Source organism: Colossoma macropomum, unplaced genomic scaffold (genome assembly GCF_904425465.1).
Source record: "Colossoma macropomum unplaced genomic scaffold, Colossoma_macropomum, whole genome shotgun sequence".
NCBI classification, from domain to species: domain Eukaryota; kingdom Metazoa; phylum Chordata; class Actinopteri; order Characiformes; family Serrasalmidae; genus Colossoma; species Colossoma macropomum.
In genome coordinates, this window is record NW_023494794.1 from 10,864,524 (window position 1) to 10,885,263 (window position 20,740).

A 20,740-nucleotide genomic window follows, 5' to 3' on the forward strand; every position below is an offset into this window, starting at 1 on the left:
TGGTTTCTAGGGTGTTGTTAGGTGCTTGCTATGGTATCCCAGGTGGATGCTAGGGTTTTGCTAAGTGGTTGCTAAGGTGTTTCTAGGTTGTTGCTATGGTATCCTACATGGTTAATAAGTGTTGCTAATGGCTTTATATCATTGTGGCTTATATCATCTGGGTGACCCCCATTCATTTCTATAGGGAGAAATTCGTCGTTTAACGATGATTATACAAAAACCGTACATCTGATCAAAAAGCTGTACACAAGCACACCATTCCCAGTCAGACTGAACATTCCGGAGTTGGAATGGTGTCGATATCTCGGCAACTGTGGGACGAATTATTGGACAGAAATCCAGCAGAAGAATAATAGTGAGAAGAAAAAGAATATAAATTCGATGACAGCTGTATTTACAGCAGTTTTGTAATGAACACTGCAATATTATATTAGAAAACGCTGAAGAGTGACAGTAAGAAGACGAGAGGGGAAGAAAAAGGAAGAAAAGCTGACCCAGAGTGGCACCAATGGAGGTGGATAAATAGGTGTGGTAGATTGGGCAACCGCACACACACAGGTCACACACACACACACTCCTGAGTGGGAAAGTGCTGCCGATCTCAGAGCAGCTCTCTCCGTTTCCTCCTCAGCTCACATGTTTGCCTGGCTGGTCTGAGAACAGCGTCACAGAGCGCTTTACACCACACTTCCTCTCTCGCTCTCACACCGTCAGCATCTGAGGTTTGTGGCTGGGGTCGCCTGAGGCTGCTGGCCTGGTTTAAAGTGCAAATATCATGCGAAATGAATTTTCTCACTTTTTTTGTAACGAGAAAGTTTGATGTTGCATGCGAACACTGTCAGAGTTTAAAATGCCACATTCAGTCCCCAGTGCATTTATCCGGCCTACGCCGGTTTAGCCCTGCCCTTTCACACTGGACTTATAAGGAGCGTTTCAGTGGCCAATCAGAGCAGAGTACATTTACATATATCAGTCTTATAGGCTCAGTAACAAACACAGCCTGTTTATTTTAAGGGAGGTTGCAGAAATGAATTATGACTGATTTTAGCACATAAACCCACACAAACCTCGAGGCATAAAACAAGGAAAAATGTAGGATATGAGCCCTTTAAAGAGCTTTTAGGGCTTAATGTGTTTATATGAAAATACAGGAGGCGTATATAATGTGGTCTACATGGTGTGTTACTTGTAATATTATTATGCATTATAAAGTTAGCTGTTCATATTAATGATTATGATGATAATTATTGTCATTACTTGTTATAGTTTTTATCTACTTTAGAGATGTACTGATTTGGACATTGTGAGATAATAACTAATTTATTTCATGTGCTTATTTGTCCAAAACATAAACATTATAAAATGAGTCTGAATCAATCTGTATAATATAATATATGATATAATATTTAATTCTGCAGTGAAATGAAACATGAGACATGTCAGTCTGAAATATCTAAACATCTAAACGGATCTAAACATCTGTCCGATGCTGCTAGTTTGTTGTTTGAGCAGCTGTCTGCATATATCAGTGAGTTACTTTTATTTTTGAACATTATTATATTGCACTGTTACACTAAACAGAAAGCACATCAAAGAAATGAAAATATATGCCTTATTATATGTCTAGAAGGAAAAATAATGAAAAATCAGTAAGTAAATATGAAAAATATACATTGTATTGTGTAATAACTAACATATAGCATAACACTGCATTACGTTATTGTATTATATGTACTGTTTATTACTCTAGACCCTTTTACTCAGTGTGCTTTTTAAACTGTGTGTGTTTTAAAACTGAGTGTTTACTGTTACGTGTTCTTTAACTCTGTGTTTCCCTCTGGGATCAATAAAGTATTCATTAATCAATCAATCTATCTATCCATCTGTTTCATCTGTCTATCTATCTGTCTGTCTGTCTCTCTATATGTTGGTCTGTCGGCCTATCTGTTTTATGGGTCTGTAGGTCTGTGGGTCTATATGTCTATGGGTCTATCTGCCCTTCTGTCTATCTGTGTAGGGGTCTGTGGGTCTATGGGTCTATGGGTCTATGGGACTATAGGTCTATAGGTCTATAAGTTCGTGGGTCTATGGGTCTAGGGTTAGGGTCTATGGGGCTGTGGGGCTATAGGTCTATGTGTCTAGGGGTCTATGGGGCTATGGGTCTTTAGGTCTATAGGTTCATGGGTCTATGGGCCTGTGGGTCTGTAGGTCTATGGGGCTATAGGTCTATAGGTTCATGGGTCTATGGGGCTATAGGTCTATAGGTTCATGGGTTTATGGGGCTATGGGGCTATAGGGCTATAGGTTTATGGGGCTATGGGGCTGTAGGGCTATAGGTATATGGGTCTATGGGGCTCTAGGGCTGTAGGGCTATAGGTATATGGGTCTATGGGGCTATAGGGCTATAGGTTCGTGGGTCTATGGGGTTTTGGGGCTTTGGGGCTATGGGGCTATAGGTTCATGGGTCTATGGGTCTGTGGGTCTGTAGGTCTATGGGGCTATGGGGCTATAGGTCTATAGGTTCATGGGTCTATGGGGCTATAGGTCCATGGGTCTATGGGTCTTTCAGCCCAACTATCTATAATACAGACTTACTTTTTTCTTCTTCTTCTTCTCCTTCTTTTTTTTGTAGTATTATTGAGGCTGATTCAGGTCTAGGATCCGTTTTTGTGTTTAACACTGAAGCTGATGGTTCTCCTGTTTCTCTGGATGTTCTGAATGCGTCCTCCGTCCTGCAGGGGCTGTTTGTTATTGTTTACAGTCATGCAGAGTGTCTGTTTGTTTGTTTGAGATCCTGTAGATAAGCACTGTCCAAAGTTGGGCCGTGTGGACGTTTGATGACCCCTCTCACCCAAAACATACTTTAATGTTATACAGTTATATGCAGAAGTTTGTTTCCATGTTTTTGTAGATTTTCTAAGTGAAAATGAGTGAACACCTCTGACCAGCCACTTCATTAAGTCCACTAATTGTACCTGAGTACACTCACTGTCCACTTTATCAGCTCCACTGACCATATAGTTTCACTCAGTTTCACACAGTTAGAGACTGTAGTCCATCTGTTTCTCTGCATACTTTGTTACCCTGTTCTTCAGTGGTCAGGACCCCCATGGACCCTCACAGAGCAGGTACTATTTGGGTGGTGGATCATTCTCAGCACTGCAGTAACACTGATGTGGTGGTGGTGTGTTAGTGTGTGTTGTGCTGGTCTGAGTGGATCAGACACAGCAGTGCTGCTGGAGTTTTTAAACACTGTGTCCACTCACTGTCCACTCTATTAGACACTCCTACCTTATCAGTCCACCTTGTAGATGTAAAGTCAGAGACGATAGGTCATCTGCTGCTATGAATGAATGAATGAAATGAACCTTTTAGCCGACTGTGTCTGAACACGTCGGAATCAGACCTCTGCATTCAACCCATCCGTGCAGTGAAACACCACATACACAATATGTGAATTTGTTATGCAAATGAACCCTAAAGTCACCCTCCAGTTTCTCAGAACCAGGCTGAACTGCATTTCCCAGAATGCACTGCTGGATTATGCCTTCAGTAATGTTGTAGACAGTTGTGCGCTCAAAAAATATTATATCTAATAATCACTTCCACTTCTGCTGAGTCAAAATGTGTTATGTAACATAAAACCCTGTAAAGAAACCAGCAGGCACTGGAAGAACTGCGGTGCGGCATACTGGGAAATGGAGAAGTGTGATTTTATGTGCCAAAAGCACAACCATTTTCCAGCCTCTCTGTAATTTAGAATGAAACTCTTTTAAAACTTTTTTTGTTACTGCTCCTTTAAGATATGTGTAAACGAGCTCTCTTTTGATTGGCTGCCTCTTTCAAAGAAGCAGTCCAGGCTGAAATGCTCTGTGGGTGGGCGGGGCTAAACTGCTATAGGCTTCATAGATCCTCAGAAAACAGGTAAAAGGAAGTCGAGTGATGTCATCAGTGTGACTTTCATTTCAAAATAAGAGATTTATTGTTACGCGGTAACACCAGTGACACGACTCCTGGGGACAACAACTTTCATTATATATTTAATAATATTTATTTGGCATTTGTTTTCTTTATGTCATTTAAATCATATATTTCATACTCATGTATAGATTATTGCAGTAAAAATAGCAGAAAAATGTGTTTTTTACCTCAAAATATGGCCCCAGCCTTCACACATGACTGTGAGGACGAGCTCTTCTGTGGTGCTTGGAATTCAGTATGACTGATTTAAAAACCAGTGTAATTGTAAAATAAGGTGTAATTGTTAAAATAACTTACTGTTTTATTTTAAAATATAAATAAATTGTAACCCTAACATGTTTTTTAAGTGTAATATATCTGTAAACACCAGGGACGTTTCTGTGGAATGACCCATTTATCTCATGATTTCATATGAAGCTTTTAGCTGAAGTCACTGGTGTGACCGACTTTATTCTGAGGTAACTGTGAAAAAATAGAATACAAATGGTTTAAATTCCATATTTTAGCGGATGACACCAATGAGGATCGGTAACACCAGTGACTCCTATGGACAGATAGAAAAGTGGACGTTTCTGTAGAATGACCCATTTAACAAGGTACATACAGACATTGAACGCCTGATTGCTATGGCTACTAAGCTTTGTTTACAGAAAACACTTATAGACTCTGTATTGAAACGCGCTGATCTAATCCACACTAATAAACTCTGTTTCTGTTGAAATAGTCTCAGTTATTGGTTTCGTAGCTGCAGTTGTGACACTGATCTCTGTCTGCAGTGAGTTAGGAGACGAAATCCCTGGAGACCCGGGGTGGGGGGCGGCGGTTACGATTGCACAACAGCAGGGGACGCGTGCCGTGACTAAGTGACTGTGATTGTTTCCTCTTTGAGGACGGGGCAGTGCTGAGGAGCTGGTTTGAGTCAGCAGGGCCGAATTCCGCTGAGTTACTGAGGCAGAAAGAGGAAGAAGAGAACTTCCCTTTTCACACAAACAAACGGTTTTAATTACCTTTAATTACTCCAGTAATGGGCCAATAATCTCGATGTATTTTCAGCAAATTAAACCAAAGCTTAAAGAAACACTGAATTCAAAGTGAAGCTGGTAATTAAACCTGATTAATCCACACCAGAAAAGTGGTGCTCGATCAATATGTACCTTATTGATGAATCAGCAGTGGTTAGATGGCAGTTTGAATGATCTAAATTGTGCTGCTGCTCCCACTTACAGTAAGAAACAGAACCTAATGGACCCACGTTTATATGCATCAGCGCCACTGACCATATAGTTCCACTCTGTAGTTCTACAGTTACAGACTGTAGTCCATCTGTTTCTCTGCATACTTTGTTGCCCTGTTCTTCAGTGGTCAGGACCCCCATGGACCCTCACAGAGCAGGTACTATTTGGGTGGTGGATCATTCTCAGCACTGCAGTAACACTGACGTGGTGGTGGTGTGTTAGTGTGTGTTGTGCTGGTACGAGTGGATCAGACACAGCAGTGCTGCTGGAGTTTTTAAACACCTCAGTGTCGCTGCTGGACTGAGAATAGTCCACCAACCAAAAATATCCAGCCAACAGCGTCCTGTAACCACTGATGAGGGACTAGAGGATGACCAACACAAACTGTGCTGCAGCAGATGAGCTATCGTCTCTGACTTTATATCTACAAGGTGGACGGACACGGTAGGAGTGTCTAATAGAGTGGACAGTGAGTGGACACAGTGTTTAAAAACTCCAGCAGCAATGGTTCTTTAGTAAAGACAATGGTTCTATATAGAACCATGAACACTCAAAGAATCATTTGCATGTTTTAGTTGTTCATTGCATGGTAGATGGTTCTTTAGATTGATGGAGAATGTGTTGTATATGGTTCTATATAGCACCAAAAAGGGTTTTTCTATTGTTAGAAGCTTGATAATAGCAGAACCCTATTTGGAGCTATGTAGAACCATATAGTACAATCATTAGTCCTTATTGGAAGGTCTAGAAGGCTTCCTCAGAACTGATTACACTGATTACACTCTTAAAAAAATGGTTGTTCAAGGGTTTTTATAGCAAAGAAAATGGTTCTATATGGAGCCATGAACACTCGAAGAACCTTTTGCATGGTTGAAGTGTTCTTTGCATCATAAAAGAGTTCTTGAGTTCCTTAGATTGATGGAAAGTGTCCATGAATGTGTGCTGCCCTTTTCTGACAAAAGGGTTCCAATTAGCACCCAAAAGCTTGACATCATAACAATAGAAGAACCCTTTTGGGTGCTATACATACATACATGCATCATCTAAACCGCTTATCCTTCTGGGTTGCGGTGGGGTGCTGGAGCCTATCCCAGCTGTCATTGGGAGGAAGGCAGGATACACCCTGGACAGGTCGCCAGTCCATCGCAGGGCCTTTTGGGTGCTATATAGAACCATTTTCGCAAAGGTTCTATATAGAACCATCAACAGCACATTCTCTGAAGAACCGTTTCCGCACGCAAAGAACACTTTTTAAAGCATGGAAATGATTCTTTGACTGTTTATAGTTCTATACAGGACCATTGTCTTTACTAAAGAACCCTTCAAGAACCATGTTTTCTCAGTGAGGTTCTTCTTGGACAGCTACACATCCTTTCAGACCCACAGCGCTGAGTCGTCTTCTCACAGTGGAAGGATGGACAGAAACACCTGTGGATGTTTTCAGATCTGAAGCAGCCTGATTTTCTCCTCTCTCTCAGAGATGGAAGCTTTAAGTGCTGTTAATCCTGATTAGATGACCACATGTGGCTTAAACATCTGAGTTTGAAGAAAATGCAACCCACTAGAAACTCATTCTGTCATTTTATTGCTGAATTGTGTCACTGAGGATTTTATTACAGTAAATCTAGTGCCCTGATTAGCAGATCACTCATGTAACAGACGCTGGCAGCCCTAGTTCAGACCTAAATGAGCCCGAAGGCCGTCAGAGCGATAACGATTATAGTCTGACAGCCAGCGCTGAGGAATTCTGGGTTTCTCTTCCACTTTTCATTCTTCCGTTATTACGCTATTCACTCGGCATCACCACTGCAGCTCCACGAAATACAAGAAAACAAAACCACTTCCTTCTCGTCCTCCTGCTGTTGCAGCTTCAGAGCTTCTGCAAACTCTGCAGTGCAGGAGCCTCGCAGTGCAAACAGAAACACTACACCGCTGTGTCTGCACGACAGCGCAGGGCAGATCTGCTCACGGCTGCAGTGGAAACCACGGCCAGTTTCAACCACGCACATCAAACTTTAGCACCAATTTTTCAAAACGTACGTAAAATTAAAGGCTTAAGGATTAAACAAAGTCATTTGGGTGAAACACTACATTCTAGAGAAACTTGCACACAACAAGATGGTTCTTCGAGAGATGTTTAGGAAGTGCAGTGTTTACATCGTTCTTCAGATTATTGTAGAATGTGTTGAGTGTGTGTGTATGTATACACAGCAGTGCTGCTGGAGTTTTTAAACACTGTGTCCACTCACCGTCCACTCAATCATACACTCCTACCTTGTCAGTCCACCTTGTAGATGTAAAGTCAGAGATGATGGCTCATCTGCTGCTGCACAGTTCGTGCTGGTCATCCTCTAGTCCTTCATCAGTGGTCACTGGACGCTGTTGGCTGGATGTTTTTGGTTGGTGGACTATTCTCAGTCCAGCAGTGACACTGAGGTGTTACACCACCACCACGTCAGTGTTACTGCAGTGCTGAGAATGATCCACCACTCAAATAGTGCCTGCTCTGTGAGGGTCCATGGGGGTCCTGACCACTGAAGAACAGGGTAAAAGGGGGTTAACAAAGTATCAGAGAAACAGATGGACTACAGTCTGTAACTGTAGAACTACGAAGTGCACCTATATAGTAAGTGGAGCTGATAAAATGGACAGTGAGCGTAGAAACAAGGAGGTGGTCATAACATTCTGCCTGATCGATGTATATATATATATATATATATATATATATACATATATATATATGAATTGACGAAACTTTTTGATGCTGTGTAGAACCTTTTCTACTCATGAAATGGTTATGAATATGTGTGTTGGTCTAAGAAAGCAGTCTAGGTTAGGTTTGTGGGATACATGCAGGGCATTGTGAAGCAAATTAGCCCCCGAAAAAAATTAATTATTTCGGATTTTCCACTATTTTAGCATCATCAACATTACATATAATAAGGTTGGGCAATATGACAATATTTTATTATTATCGTGATAAAATACGTCACAGTGTGCTTTATGGACATCGTCAGTACTTAAAGAAGACTGACCTACTACATGTCTCATTATAAGGTGAGCATAATTTGGCCTGTTTAATTAGATTTAGTTCAGTGCAGTTTGTGAAACGCGGAATAAACATCGTTGTAGGTATTTTATTATTATAGATGGTGTAATTGTGCTGTTATTGTCAGCGGGAGTCTCACAGTGACCTTTCACCTCACAGTGCGAGGCTGTAAAGCTCTACTAGGCCCTGGAAATGTGCTGAGGCAGGTGTTGCCTTCACTGTGGAGTGTTGTGACTTGCCCTAATGACACCTGATGACAGGTGTAACTACTCTTCCAGCACCTGGATCACATGTTTCGGGTCACCTTCCTTTTAAATTTGCAGAGTAATGTTTTGACCGTCACATGGGAAACTAGGCTAGTAGCAGGATATGATGGGACAGTAAGTATCCATAATACATAACATTTCCCAATATTCCCTTTTACTCCAAATGGGCCTCCAGAACTGAGGCTGATGTAGCTAACAAGTAGTGGAGTTAGCCAGTTAGCATGGTGCTAACTGCATACCTAAATCACTGCATAAGCGCCTCAGACCGTGTGGAGATGCTCAGTTATTTTTAATAGACCTGCTGATGTGGATCCAGACTCTGAATGACTCACTGTTGTCTATAAACATATCATCATGAGCTACATTAGCATTGCTGACAACAGTCTGAATTCTCTCTGTGCTTCAGTCCATGTTTATGCATAACAGTGTGTCATACAGCGTCAGAAACCACATCATCAAATCTATTACAGATTACATAACTCATTAGGAATGCATTCAATATCATACTAATTAATTGCGATTTCATTTGAGGGCAGAAAACTGGCTAAATTTGATTTTTGGCATTTTTGGCCAAGCTAATGCTTTAACTGGCCGAGCTAAGGCTTTAACTGGCCGAGCTAATGCCTTAACTGGCCGAGCTAAGGCCTTAACTGGCCGAGCTAATGCTTTAACTGGCCGAGCTAAGGCCTTAACTGGCCGAGCTAATGCTTTAACTGGCCGAGCTAATGGCCTTAACTGGCCGAGCTAATGCTTTAACTGGCCGAGCTAAGGCCTTAACTGGCCGAGCTAATGCCTTAACTGGCCGAGCTAAGGCTTTAACTGGCCGAGCTAAGGCTTTAACTGGCCGAGCTAATGCTTGAACTGGCCAAGCTAAGGCTTTAACTGGCCAAGCTAATGCCTTAACTGGCCAAGCTAAGGCTTTAACTGGCCAGGCTAAGGCTTTAACTGGCCAAGCTAATGCTTGAACCGGCCAGACTAATGCTTTAACTGGCCAAGCTAATGCTTGAACTGGCCAAGCTAAGGCTTTAACTGGCCAGACTAATGCTTGAACTGGCCAAGCTAAGGCTTTAACTGGCCAGACTAATGCTTTAACTGGCCAGACTAATGCTTTAACTGGCCAAGCTAATGCTTGAACTGGCCAAGCTAAGGCTTTAACTGGCCAGACTAATGCTTTAACTGGCCAGACTAATGCTTTAACTGGCCAAGCTAATGCTTGAACTGGCCAAGCTAAGGCTTTAACTGGCCAGACTAATGCTTTAACTGGCCAGACTAATGCTTTAACTGGCCAAGCTAATGCTTTAACTGGCCAAGCTAATGCTTTAACTGGCCAGACTAATGCTTTAACTGGCCAGACTAATGCTTTAACTGGCCAAGCTAAGGCTTTAACTGGCCAAGCTAAGGCTTTAACTGCCAGTGCTTGTAATTGTACTGAGGTACACTCTTAAAAAGATGGTTCTTCAAGGGTTTTTGGCAAAGAAAATGGGTCTAAATAGAACCATGAACACTCAAAGAACCTTTTGCATTGGCATTTTTGGCCAAGCTAATGTTTTAACTGGCCAAGCTACGGTTTTAACTGCCAGTGCTTATAATTGTACTAACTACAATCTTAGAAAACATGGTTCTTCAGTTCTTTAGCAAAGAAATGGGTCTTAATAGAAACTTTTGCTTGGTTAGAGGAGTCTTTGCATCATGAAAGCGTAGCAGAAGTGCTATTTAGAACCCTTTTCAAAGGTTCTATACAAAATCATCTGCACATTTTGCATCAAGCTGAAGAGGCTTTTCATGATGCAAAGCCATGCAAAAGGTTCTTTGAGTGTTCATGGTTCTATATAAACCCATTTTCCTGTGTAGTCAGTAGGTAGTCAGTTCTGAGAAACCCTCAGAGCCTTCTAGATCTTCCAAGAAGGCCTAATGATTTCTGTGCAATAAAATAATGTCTAATTTTTAGTTCATTTTCGTTTAATAGAATCATCAATCTTGTTGTATTTAAAACTATTGTAGAAACAAAAGGATTAAAATCTTAAAATGCCCAACAGAAAATGATCCTATCAGGATTTCTCCGTGGAATTTAGGTAGATGCAGCCAAACAAGGTCTTCCATTGGTTAGGACTTCAAGAGCTGGACTGAAAGCCTTAGACGTTAGATTAACTCAGCCAGTTCTTGCTTCTCTGTCTGTCAGTCTGATGGACGAGTCTGGGTTTGGCGAATGCCAGGAGAACGTTACCTGCCTGACTGCACTGTGCCAGCTGTAAAGTTTGGTGGAGGAGGGATGATGATATGGGGCTGTTTTTCAGGGGTTGGTCTAGAACCCTTAGTTCCAGTGAAGGGAAATCAAGACATTTTGGACAATTATACGCTTCCAACTTTGTGTGAACAGTTTGGGGAAGAACCTTTCCTGTTCCAGCATGACTGAGCCCCAGTGCACAAAGCAGCTCCATAAAGGCCTGACTGGGTGAGTTTGGTGTGGAAGAGCTTGACTGGCCCTCACAGAGCCCTGACCTCAACCCCATCACACACCTTTGGGATGAACTAGAACGGAGATTGTGAGCCAGGCCCTCTCGTCCAACATCAGTGTCTGACCTCACAAATGCTCTTCTGGATGAATGGACAGAAATTCCCACAGACTCTCTCCAACATCTGTAGAAGCCTCCCAGAAGAGTGGAAGCTGTTAGAGCTGCAAAGGGGAACCAACTCCATATTAATGTCTATGGATTTAGAATGGGATTGATAAAAGCTCCTGTAGGTGTAACATGTAGGTGTCCCAATACTTTTGTCCATATATTGTATGTTAATATCTGTTACAAGCTAAACAACAAAACAAAACGGAATAACTTTGACCGGCCTCGGATGTGCATGTTTAATTGAGAATGGCCAAAAAAGGTTATTGAGACTTGCTACTATTAGAAACCCCTTTTTTACCCCGTTTTTGACCAGGTTTTCAAATTTATGACTCAAACCGAGCTCTCTGAACTTTAAAATTGCCTGTGATTCATAGCCAAATTTAATTAGCCGTATTTAATCTAACTTCTAAAAGAGTGAAATTCATAGTATTATATTGCGTCATTAAGAAGACCACGCCTCCATGTTGGCAGGTGAGCTGTAGCTCTGAGCTCTGATGGAGCTTGTCTAATCACCGTTACTGCAGATACAGCCCTGCAGGAGATAAACACCAACACAACAGACCAGAATGACCACAAACACATGAACAGATATGTAGACGCTTTAGATGCGTCTCCAGAAACACTACGAGGAGAAGATTATCTAGATCGGTGGATCCGTATAACCTGCACATCTCCAGAGTTCAGAACATTCCAGTGTGAGATATTTTATAAAAACTAATAAAAATGGCAGCAAAACTGCCAAAACTCTTAAATAATAAACTCAGACACACAAATAAAGCTGAAGTAGCTTCTTATTCACCAGCTTCTCATCTGAACTTTCCGTTCCACCTTAAATGGAGCTGCGGTTGCACTGAGGCGCCTTAAACATAGAACGAATTGCGCAGTTTGGCAAATAAGAAGCCAAAATCAGCTTAAATCAATAAATGTATTAATTTACCTCAAAAAAAGCTCCTTAATCAACAAACCCCTCAAACTTCCTCTTGGAGGTGTTTAATGAGCAGCACAGCAGAGAAGCTGTTGAACGCGTCTCATTGGCTGATCTAAGGCCGCGTCCCAAACCACACACTTCCATACTTCACCCACTACACTAATGAGTGCACTTCTAATGGGATATGCACTATATTTACACCCTATTTAGTGAGCTAGTATGCGGTTTGGGACAGGGTGCCAGTAACGCAGCGGGAAATCTCAGCCGTTTAGATTTCAGCTTTCATTTGTTAATCACTACAGCAACCAATCAAATAAGATCAAGTCAATACACTCAAATACATTGGTTACATTACACTGGCATTAAAATGAGATTTAAAACGGGTTTAAAAAAAGGGTTTTACTGCCTTTGCTGGATCTGTTGTGGCTTGTTACCTTATTACAAACCGCCACAGCACTGCTGAATGAACTTGAAGTCGCCTACCAAAATGGTGGCAACCTGATTGTAACGTCATCGGAATACTATTAGTAATGTTTCGTATTAGTATCATAAAAAGCTGTGGAAAGTGTGTTTTGAGAGTTCCCTCCACGCTTCCAGAATGGTCGGGTGTTTTGGGTCACATGTTTTGGGACACCCTCTTTTTAGCATGGGGCTAAAACGGGTGGCCTGAGGTGATTTCTACTGATACAGTGAACTACTTTGTCTATTCCGATGGTGCAGACTGTGAAGAACTATGGAACTGTATGAGCACAGAGGCGTACGGTTGCCTCTAAAGCAACAAAATAGGAAGTGTTTTGTATGCCGAACACAATGACTTCATTTTTTTGGAAGCTGAGGTAGAGCCAAGCCTGCCAGCTGTGGTGAACATCAGGCCTGGGTAATGCTGAGGGGCAGTGGATGGTGGAGACCGTGGGCTGCTCATGCATTGCAGGGTTAACTGAGGAAGTCCTGCAGCCACAGCTGCCTCATGGACAGTAGAGCTAAGCTCAGATATGTCCTCTTTGCTATATGTCCTATTTCTATGAACAAAAGGCTTCCTCTTTGGAGGATATTTCGATTTCAAAGCTGCAAACTACACCAGTTTCCTTTCCTTCTTCTTTGGCGTGGAGTGGAACGCAGAGGGCGGAGGGCACGGTCAGTGTTGGAGAAACAGCTGGTGTTTGAAGCACTTTTCCACAAAAGATTTCAGTTTTTTTAGCTGCTGTGGCTCCGACAGCAGCTCACCTCAAATCCTTACTAGAGCCAGATTAAATTTTCTCTCTAGAAATTCTCTGGTTATCACTGAAATTTTAACAGGACAGGACACAGAAAACTGGCGAATGGAGCCCCCTGGCAGCCCCTATTTTCAGATTTTCCCCACGGGAGGTTGTGCTAGCTTCCATATGTCAAACACAAGGCCTGCAGGCCAGATCAGGCCCAAAGCACAATCCTATCTGGACTGTGAAAGTATTTTAATTAAACATTAGCCCGTTTCGGACTACAGTACCCAGCATGCACTGCAATGTATTGTGCGCTCACAACTACAAAAAAAAACAACAGTCTGTGCAGGTTATACCTCAATTGTACCCCACCAGTCATTTCACCAAACACACTAGATGTGTATACACTGATATAAACTGATCCCAAGCATGAATGAGGCCCAGTCCTGTTTCTCATTTGTACCCCTACCCCTTGTTTTCGAGTGTCTCCTTGCCCCCTGGAGTTACAGGGTAGTGGTTGAAATCTTCCCTCTGAAATGGGACCCTCAAATAAAAAGAGCATCACTTCATTAACAGCTACCAGCGCTGCTCTGTAGGCGACCCTGTCAGTCTGCAGTGACAGCAGAGGAGGGTAAAGTTCAGCTCCTCACTGCTGGGCTTTAGTTACATTTAGGGCATCATATGACTTCAAAGAGGGGGGCAATTATTTATTATCACCCACCCCTAATTCTTCAGTGATATGAAGCTGAAGTCAGATATTCACCAGCTTCTTGTTCGAATTTTCCCGTTCCACCTTAAATGGAGCAGCAGTTACATTCTGGCGCTTCAGGTGCCAGAACTGCTGCACTATTTAAGGTGGAACTGGAAATTTAGTTGGCTAGCTACCGAGACATCAGAGTACTATTAGCAATTTTTTATGCTTGTTATGAAGAAAAGGACCATAATACCCTGAAACAACATTAAACTAAACTAAATTAAAAAGGTAATACAGTGGTTTTTGTAGTTTTTTAATGGAGAAGATTCTCACGTTTGTGAGTTTCTTTGGTCACTCAGGCTCTGGAGTCTGAAAAACCTCTGTTTGGAGGGTCATGTAGCCCTAACACTTCACCCTACCCCTCCTCAACTACAATCAGGACCCCCTACCCCTAGACGTGAACATGAGAAACGGTGGGGTAGGGCTAAGTGGTGGGGCGAGAGGTGAAATGGGATTTGGCCATAGGGTGCCAAATTCCCCCCTGATATTCAGGGGGTCCCATGTTGGCTGGCCACTCCAGCATTTGATTCCTCACATTAACTGAGATCTTCCTCGTCTCCTCTTCTGTCTTCAGTGTGAGAAATGAGGAACAGTCACTCTTCACTCTTGGGAAACTGGGCGAGTCTTCAGATTTACAGATCTGCTGCAGCTCATTGTGAAGTTTTTCAAAGGAGTCCGGGCAGAGTTACAGTTTCTAGGCTACGAAGGACCAACTGGGTGAGCCGGTCTGCTACAGCGCCACCCTGAGGCACAGCAGCGCTGCAGCTCTAGTTAGTTAAGAACAGCAAACACAGAAGCTGACTGTGGGAGAAGCAGATAAACAGTGAGCTTCACTGAATCTGGATTTAAGTGTCTGTTTTTCTGTATGGACATCATAACGTCATAAAGAGTTTATTTTCACGGACCCCCAGAAATTGGATTGTGAGAGTTTCAGGGGGTCCAAGAGGTTCATTAGGGGGTCCCAGACTTCCCAGGTCCCCTTGTACTTTTGAATATTTCAAATATTGTCATGTAATATTTCATGGTTTTCTATCAGCGTCTATATTTTACTTATGATGTTTTGGTGTATTTTGAAAAATAAACAGTGGCCAGGTCAGAATGTAGTAATATTATTTAAATGTATTTATTTTTGGCCCAAAGATTTGTTGAGATTTTGGATTTTGGCCCTTTTAGTGGTTCAGTTTGACACCCCCTTGCTAATGCTAGCTTTGAGCAGTGTCCTCTGTGATGGGGTCAGGGTGAAGAGTGTGTGTGTGTGTGTGTGTGTGTGTGTGTGTGTGTGTGTGGAGGACAGAGTTGGTATTGTCGTGCGGTTAGGAGATGCCAGACCCTCCACCCTCACACACACACAGCCTTTGTGTCCTTAACGGCCGGAGAGAGAGATTTATTTAGGTTTTCTTCAGACTGTCTCTCCAATTAGAGCAGAGTCACTTCAGAGACCGAGACAAAGCGGAGGGGAGGAGAGAGAGAGAGAGAGAGAGAGAGAGAGAGAGAGAGAGAGAGAGAGAGGGAGGAAGAGGGAGAGAGACAGGGAAAGAGAGAGAGAGAGAGAGGGAAAGAGAGACAGAGAGAGAGAGAGAGAGAGAGGGAAAGAGAGACAGAGAGAGAGACGGAGAGAGAGAGAGGGAAAGAGAGAGAGAGGGAGAGAGAGAAAGGGAAAGAGAGAGAGAGGGAGGGAGAGAGAGAAAGGGAAAGAGAGAGAGGGAGTGAGAGAGAGAGAGGGAAAGAGAGAAAAAGAGAGAGAGAGGAGAGAGAGAGAGAGGGAAAGAGAGAGAAAGGGAAAGAGAAAAAGAGAGAGAGGGAGAGAGAGAAAGGGAAAGAGAGAGAGAGAGGGAGAGAGAAAAGGAAAGAGAGAGAGAGAGAGAGAGAAAGGGAAAGAGAGAGAGAGAGAGAGAGCAAAAGGGAAAGAGAGAGAGAGAGAGAAAGGGAAAGAGGGAGAGAGAGAGAGAAAGGGAAAGAGAAAGAGAGAGGGAGAGGGAAAGAGAGAGAGAGAGAAAGGGAAAGAGAGAGAGGGAGAGAGAGAGAGAAAGGGAAAAGAGAGAGAGAGAGAGAGAGAGAGAGAGAGAGAGCTGGGGTGTAAATGATTTAGGAAAATATCTAATTGCAATTTTCTCCGACTAATATCGTGACTGCGGTTTAAATTCCGATTATATTCTATAAATTAAGCTCCGGGTCTGTAACGTACACTTAAAAAGGTTCTTCAAGGGTTTGGAAAGGCAGTTAGTTCTATATAGAACCATTTGCACGCTTGAATGGTTCTTTTCATGTCGAAAAGGTCCTTCAGATTCTGTTGTATATGGTTCTATATAGCACTGAAAAGGGTTCTTCTATTGTGACAAGCTTGACATCATAACAATAGCAGAAACCCTTTTTGGGTTCTGCTATATAGAGCCACATTTTCAATCGGTCTGAAGAACCGTTTAATCATGCCAAGGGTTCTTTGAGTGTCTGTGGTTCCATATAGAACCCTTTTCTTTACTGAAGAGCCCTTGAAGAACCATCTTTTAAGTGTTTACGTCACAATGTCAGGCTTGTGTTAGCAGAACACTTTCTGGTGCTAAAAAGAACCATTTTCAAAAAGGTTCTGTACAGAACCATATCCAACACATTCTCTGTCAATCTGAAGAACTATTTCACGAAGCAAAGATTGATTTAAGCATGCAAATCGTTTTATATAGAACTCATGGTTCTGAATAGAACCACTGCCTTTACTAACCCGTGAAGAACCATCTTTTTAAGCGCGCAGGTGCTGAATGTCTGTTTCTTCTGCCTGTGTTCAGTCATTTTGAAAAAGGCTAACCTGCAGTGTGTTCTTATCTGGATTTCAGTGACTGTTTCCTGATGTGTCACGTGATCCTTCTGTGCTGGTTTCACAATGAGTGGCACGTTCATAGAGCTGAGGAACAACTTCCTGAGATAATATGAAAACAGGATATTTCTAATACGCGTGAGCTTTTGAGCAGATAGTGTTGTTTCCTGCACGCCAGTTACAAACTATGAGCTCTGATGACTTATTATGGTCATATAGTCATATAGAAAGTGAACACGCGCCCTGGTGTTTCCTCCAGCTGCAGTTTTCTTTTAAACCATTAAACTCCACATATCTGTGATTTTATATGTGCTGAGTTCACTGTAAACTTATGGGACATTACGTTATTACATGAACATACTTACACATATATAATACGTATGGAACATGTTATTATTATTAATTTCTTTATTATTATTATTATTACTATTACATATCGCTGCTGTCGGAACAAAACCTCATATCTCCATTTTTGTCGTTTTCCAGTTTTTGACATAGTTTGAAAATACCTGTCGTTCTTTACATTGTGTGTAAATTTCATGATGAATGGACCAAAAGAAACGGCCCAAAATTACCTGGAATAAATTCTGGTTCCATTGACTTACATTAAAAGTAAAGTATGCTTTTTTCTTTTGCTGTAAAGTTACCATTTTGAAGATGCAAGGTTTTCTTCCGACAGCAGCGAAATAGAGATCTACATATATGTGATGCATGTAAAATGTATTATACTGCATATTGGACATTATTACTACATATAGGTACTTTATATATATATATATATATATAACATTAATACTATTATTATTATTATTACATATACACCACTTTTCAAAGGTTTGGGGTTACTTGTCTTTATATTATGTATGTGTGTATTATGTGCAGGCTACTCTCTGGCGGTGCAGAAGTTCTCTCAGACCCTGCAGACCTTCCAGTTCGACTTCATTGGTGACACATTGACCGATGATGAAATGAACATTGGTGAGTCACATGATCAGCAGCAGCCAGAGGCTCATTAAATCATAAAGTGTTTGGATCAGTCGCAGCTTTTCCTCTTTATTAGGCATAAAATGCATTCATAAAGCTTTATAAACATGGCTATAAATACACTTTACAGCCATGAATAAATGCGTTCTTAGCCTAAAATAGGTCTCACCTCACTTACAGCTCACAGATACAGCTTTTTAGTTTTAGTAAACAGATTATAATAGCGTATGTATAGTAATAATAATAATATATATCCAAGTATATGAGTATATAGTGCATTACTATGGCTATGAAGTCTGGGTGCAACTAGGGCTGGGCAATATGATAACATTCTTCATTATCATGATAAATTACATCCTAATGTGTCACCATATGCTTTCCTGAGCGTATCATAGATATCCTTAACACTTAGTCCTGTTTATTTGGATATAGTGCAGAGCGCAGTGTGTGAAATGTTCAATAAAAATGAATGGATTTATAATTTTTCTGTAATATTTTTTAACTCAAATGACTTGCCAATAATATCACGAATCTCTGATATTTTCCATCTACTGCCTTTGCCAACATCAGAAAACATGCCAAAAGATAAAACTCATCTCTTTTTTTAGAACTGTGAGAAACTTGAGCAGAAAACAGACGAAAACAAAACAAACTGCTTTATAAATGGAAAAAAAAAAAAAACTCTCTTTAGGATTCATTTTAAGCAAATAAGACAAGTGTGATCATGATTAACTGTAAAAAATGCGTTTGACTGCAATTAAATGCAAAAATAATGCATTATTTTACTGTTAATTGTGATTAACTACACAAAATAATGTGATTAATCTCAGTCAACCGTAAAATCATATGATTAATCACAATTAACTGTGAATATAATGCAGTTAATTCTCATTAACTACACAAAATAATGCAATTAATCTCGATCAACTGTAAAATCTGGTGATTAGTCACAATTAACTACAAAAGTAATGCAGTTAGTCATGATTAGCCACAAAAATAATGTGGTTAATTGATTAATTGTGATTAGTTACAAAAATAATGCAATTATCACATTTTTACAGATAACTATGATTTAACTACACAAAAATGTGATTAATCACAATTAACTGTAAATAAATTGCAATTAACTACAAAAACGAATGCGATTATCACATTATTGTACTGTAATTGTGATTAACTACACAAAACAATGTGATTGATTATTTTAATTGTTACAATTAAAACGTGTTCTGAAAGTGTTCCTAGACGTAAACATAGGAGGTGTCGCCCATGTTGTAAGTCCATGGGCCCGTTTGTGTATTCATATGTGTGTGTGTGTGTGTGTGTGTGTGTGTGTGTGTGTGTGTGTGTGTGTTTCAGCCGAGTCGTTCCGTGAGTTTGCTGGTCTGCTACAGGAGGTGGAGGAGAACAGGATGATGCTGGTTAGTCAGTTACTGTCCTTTCTGTTCACATGACACCTGCCAATCATCTTTCATCACCATAGCAACACAATTTCACGTCATTTCAATAACAGAGAAAGACGAAAGTGACAGCCCTTCGTTTATTTAACCTCCAGTCAGAACAGCTGTTCAGTTCTTGCAGAGATTAGATACGAGAAAAAGTCCAAGGAAAATAAGTAAAGTTTCCAAAACTGGAGTTAAAACTGCAGAGCAAATGTGGCTCCTAACAACCACCTGGAAGAGCTGGTTGACCCCAAAACTGCCCCCATCAGATAAACAGCACTTAAAGCTTCCATCTCTGAGAGAGAGGAGAAAATCAAGCTGCTTCAGATCTGAAAACATCCACAGGTGTTTCTGTCCATCCTTCCACTGTGAGAAGACGACTCAGCGCTGTGGGTCTGAAAGGATGTGTAGCTGATCAAGAAGAGAAAAGAAGAGAGAAATAGAGAAAAAACAAAGAGACAGACTGAAGAAGATTATTTGCACGAGAACATCAAAACTGGACATTCTGAGATGTTGAGTGAGGTTTTATGGACTGATGAGTTTCATTACGATGTGCAAACTAAACATGTTCTCATAAAAACACTTCATAACACTATAAAAATACAAATAAACATAATTGCAGTAAATAGACTATAAAACATTAGAATAAATACAGTAAAAACACTAGAATAAATATCATTAAACATAATTACAGTAAATACACCATAAAACATTAGAATAAATATAGTACAAACTTTATAACATTAGAAATAAATACGATAAACACAGTTTATAACATTAGAATAAATACAAATAAATATATTTGCAGTAAAATACAGTATACAACATTAGAATATATACAGTAAAAACACTATATAACCTTAGAATATATACAAATAAACGTAAATACAGTAAAGCACTATATAACATTACAAGAAATAGAGTATAACACAATATAGCATTTGAATACATACAGTAAAAACACTGTATAACATTAGAATACATACAGTGAAAACACTATATAACATTACATACAGTAAAAACACTATATAACATTACACACAGTAAAAACTATATAACATTAGAATATATACAGTAAAAACACTATATAACATTAGAATAAATACAGTAAAAACACCATATAACATTACATACAGTAAAAAACACTATATAACATTAGAATAAATACAGTAAAAAAACACTATATAACATTGGAATAAATACAAATAAACATAATTGCCGTAATTACACTATACAACATTAGAATATATATACAGTAAAAACACTATCACATTAGAATAAATACCGATAAATATAATTGCCGTAATTACACCATATAACATTACAGTAAATACAGTACATATAACATTAGAATATATACTAAAAAACATAAATACTCTGAAACACTTTAGCATAGCATTAGAATACATACAGTAAAAACACCATACAACATATATGGTATATAATAAATACAGTAAAACTGTAACAGTGGA

At 40.4% G+C, this 20,740-nt stretch overlaps 1 protein-coding gene across 2 annotated transcripts in view; it reads left to right on the forward strand.

Annotated features, from left to right (window-relative positions):
• ophn1 (oligophrenin 1) overlaps window positions 1-20,740 on the forward strand; it is a 117,284-nt gene that overhangs the window by 3,942 nt on the left and 92,602 nt on the right. For both annotated transcript variants that reach the window (XM_036580154.1, XM_036580155.1), the window contains exons 2-3: window positions 17,725-17,820; window positions 19,186-19,247. In XM_036580154.1, the coding sequence (XP_036436047.1) occupies window positions 17,725-17,820; window positions 19,186-19,247 (158 nt within the window). The remainder of the gene's footprint in view (window positions 1-17,724; window positions 17,821-19,185; window positions 19,248-20,740) is intronic.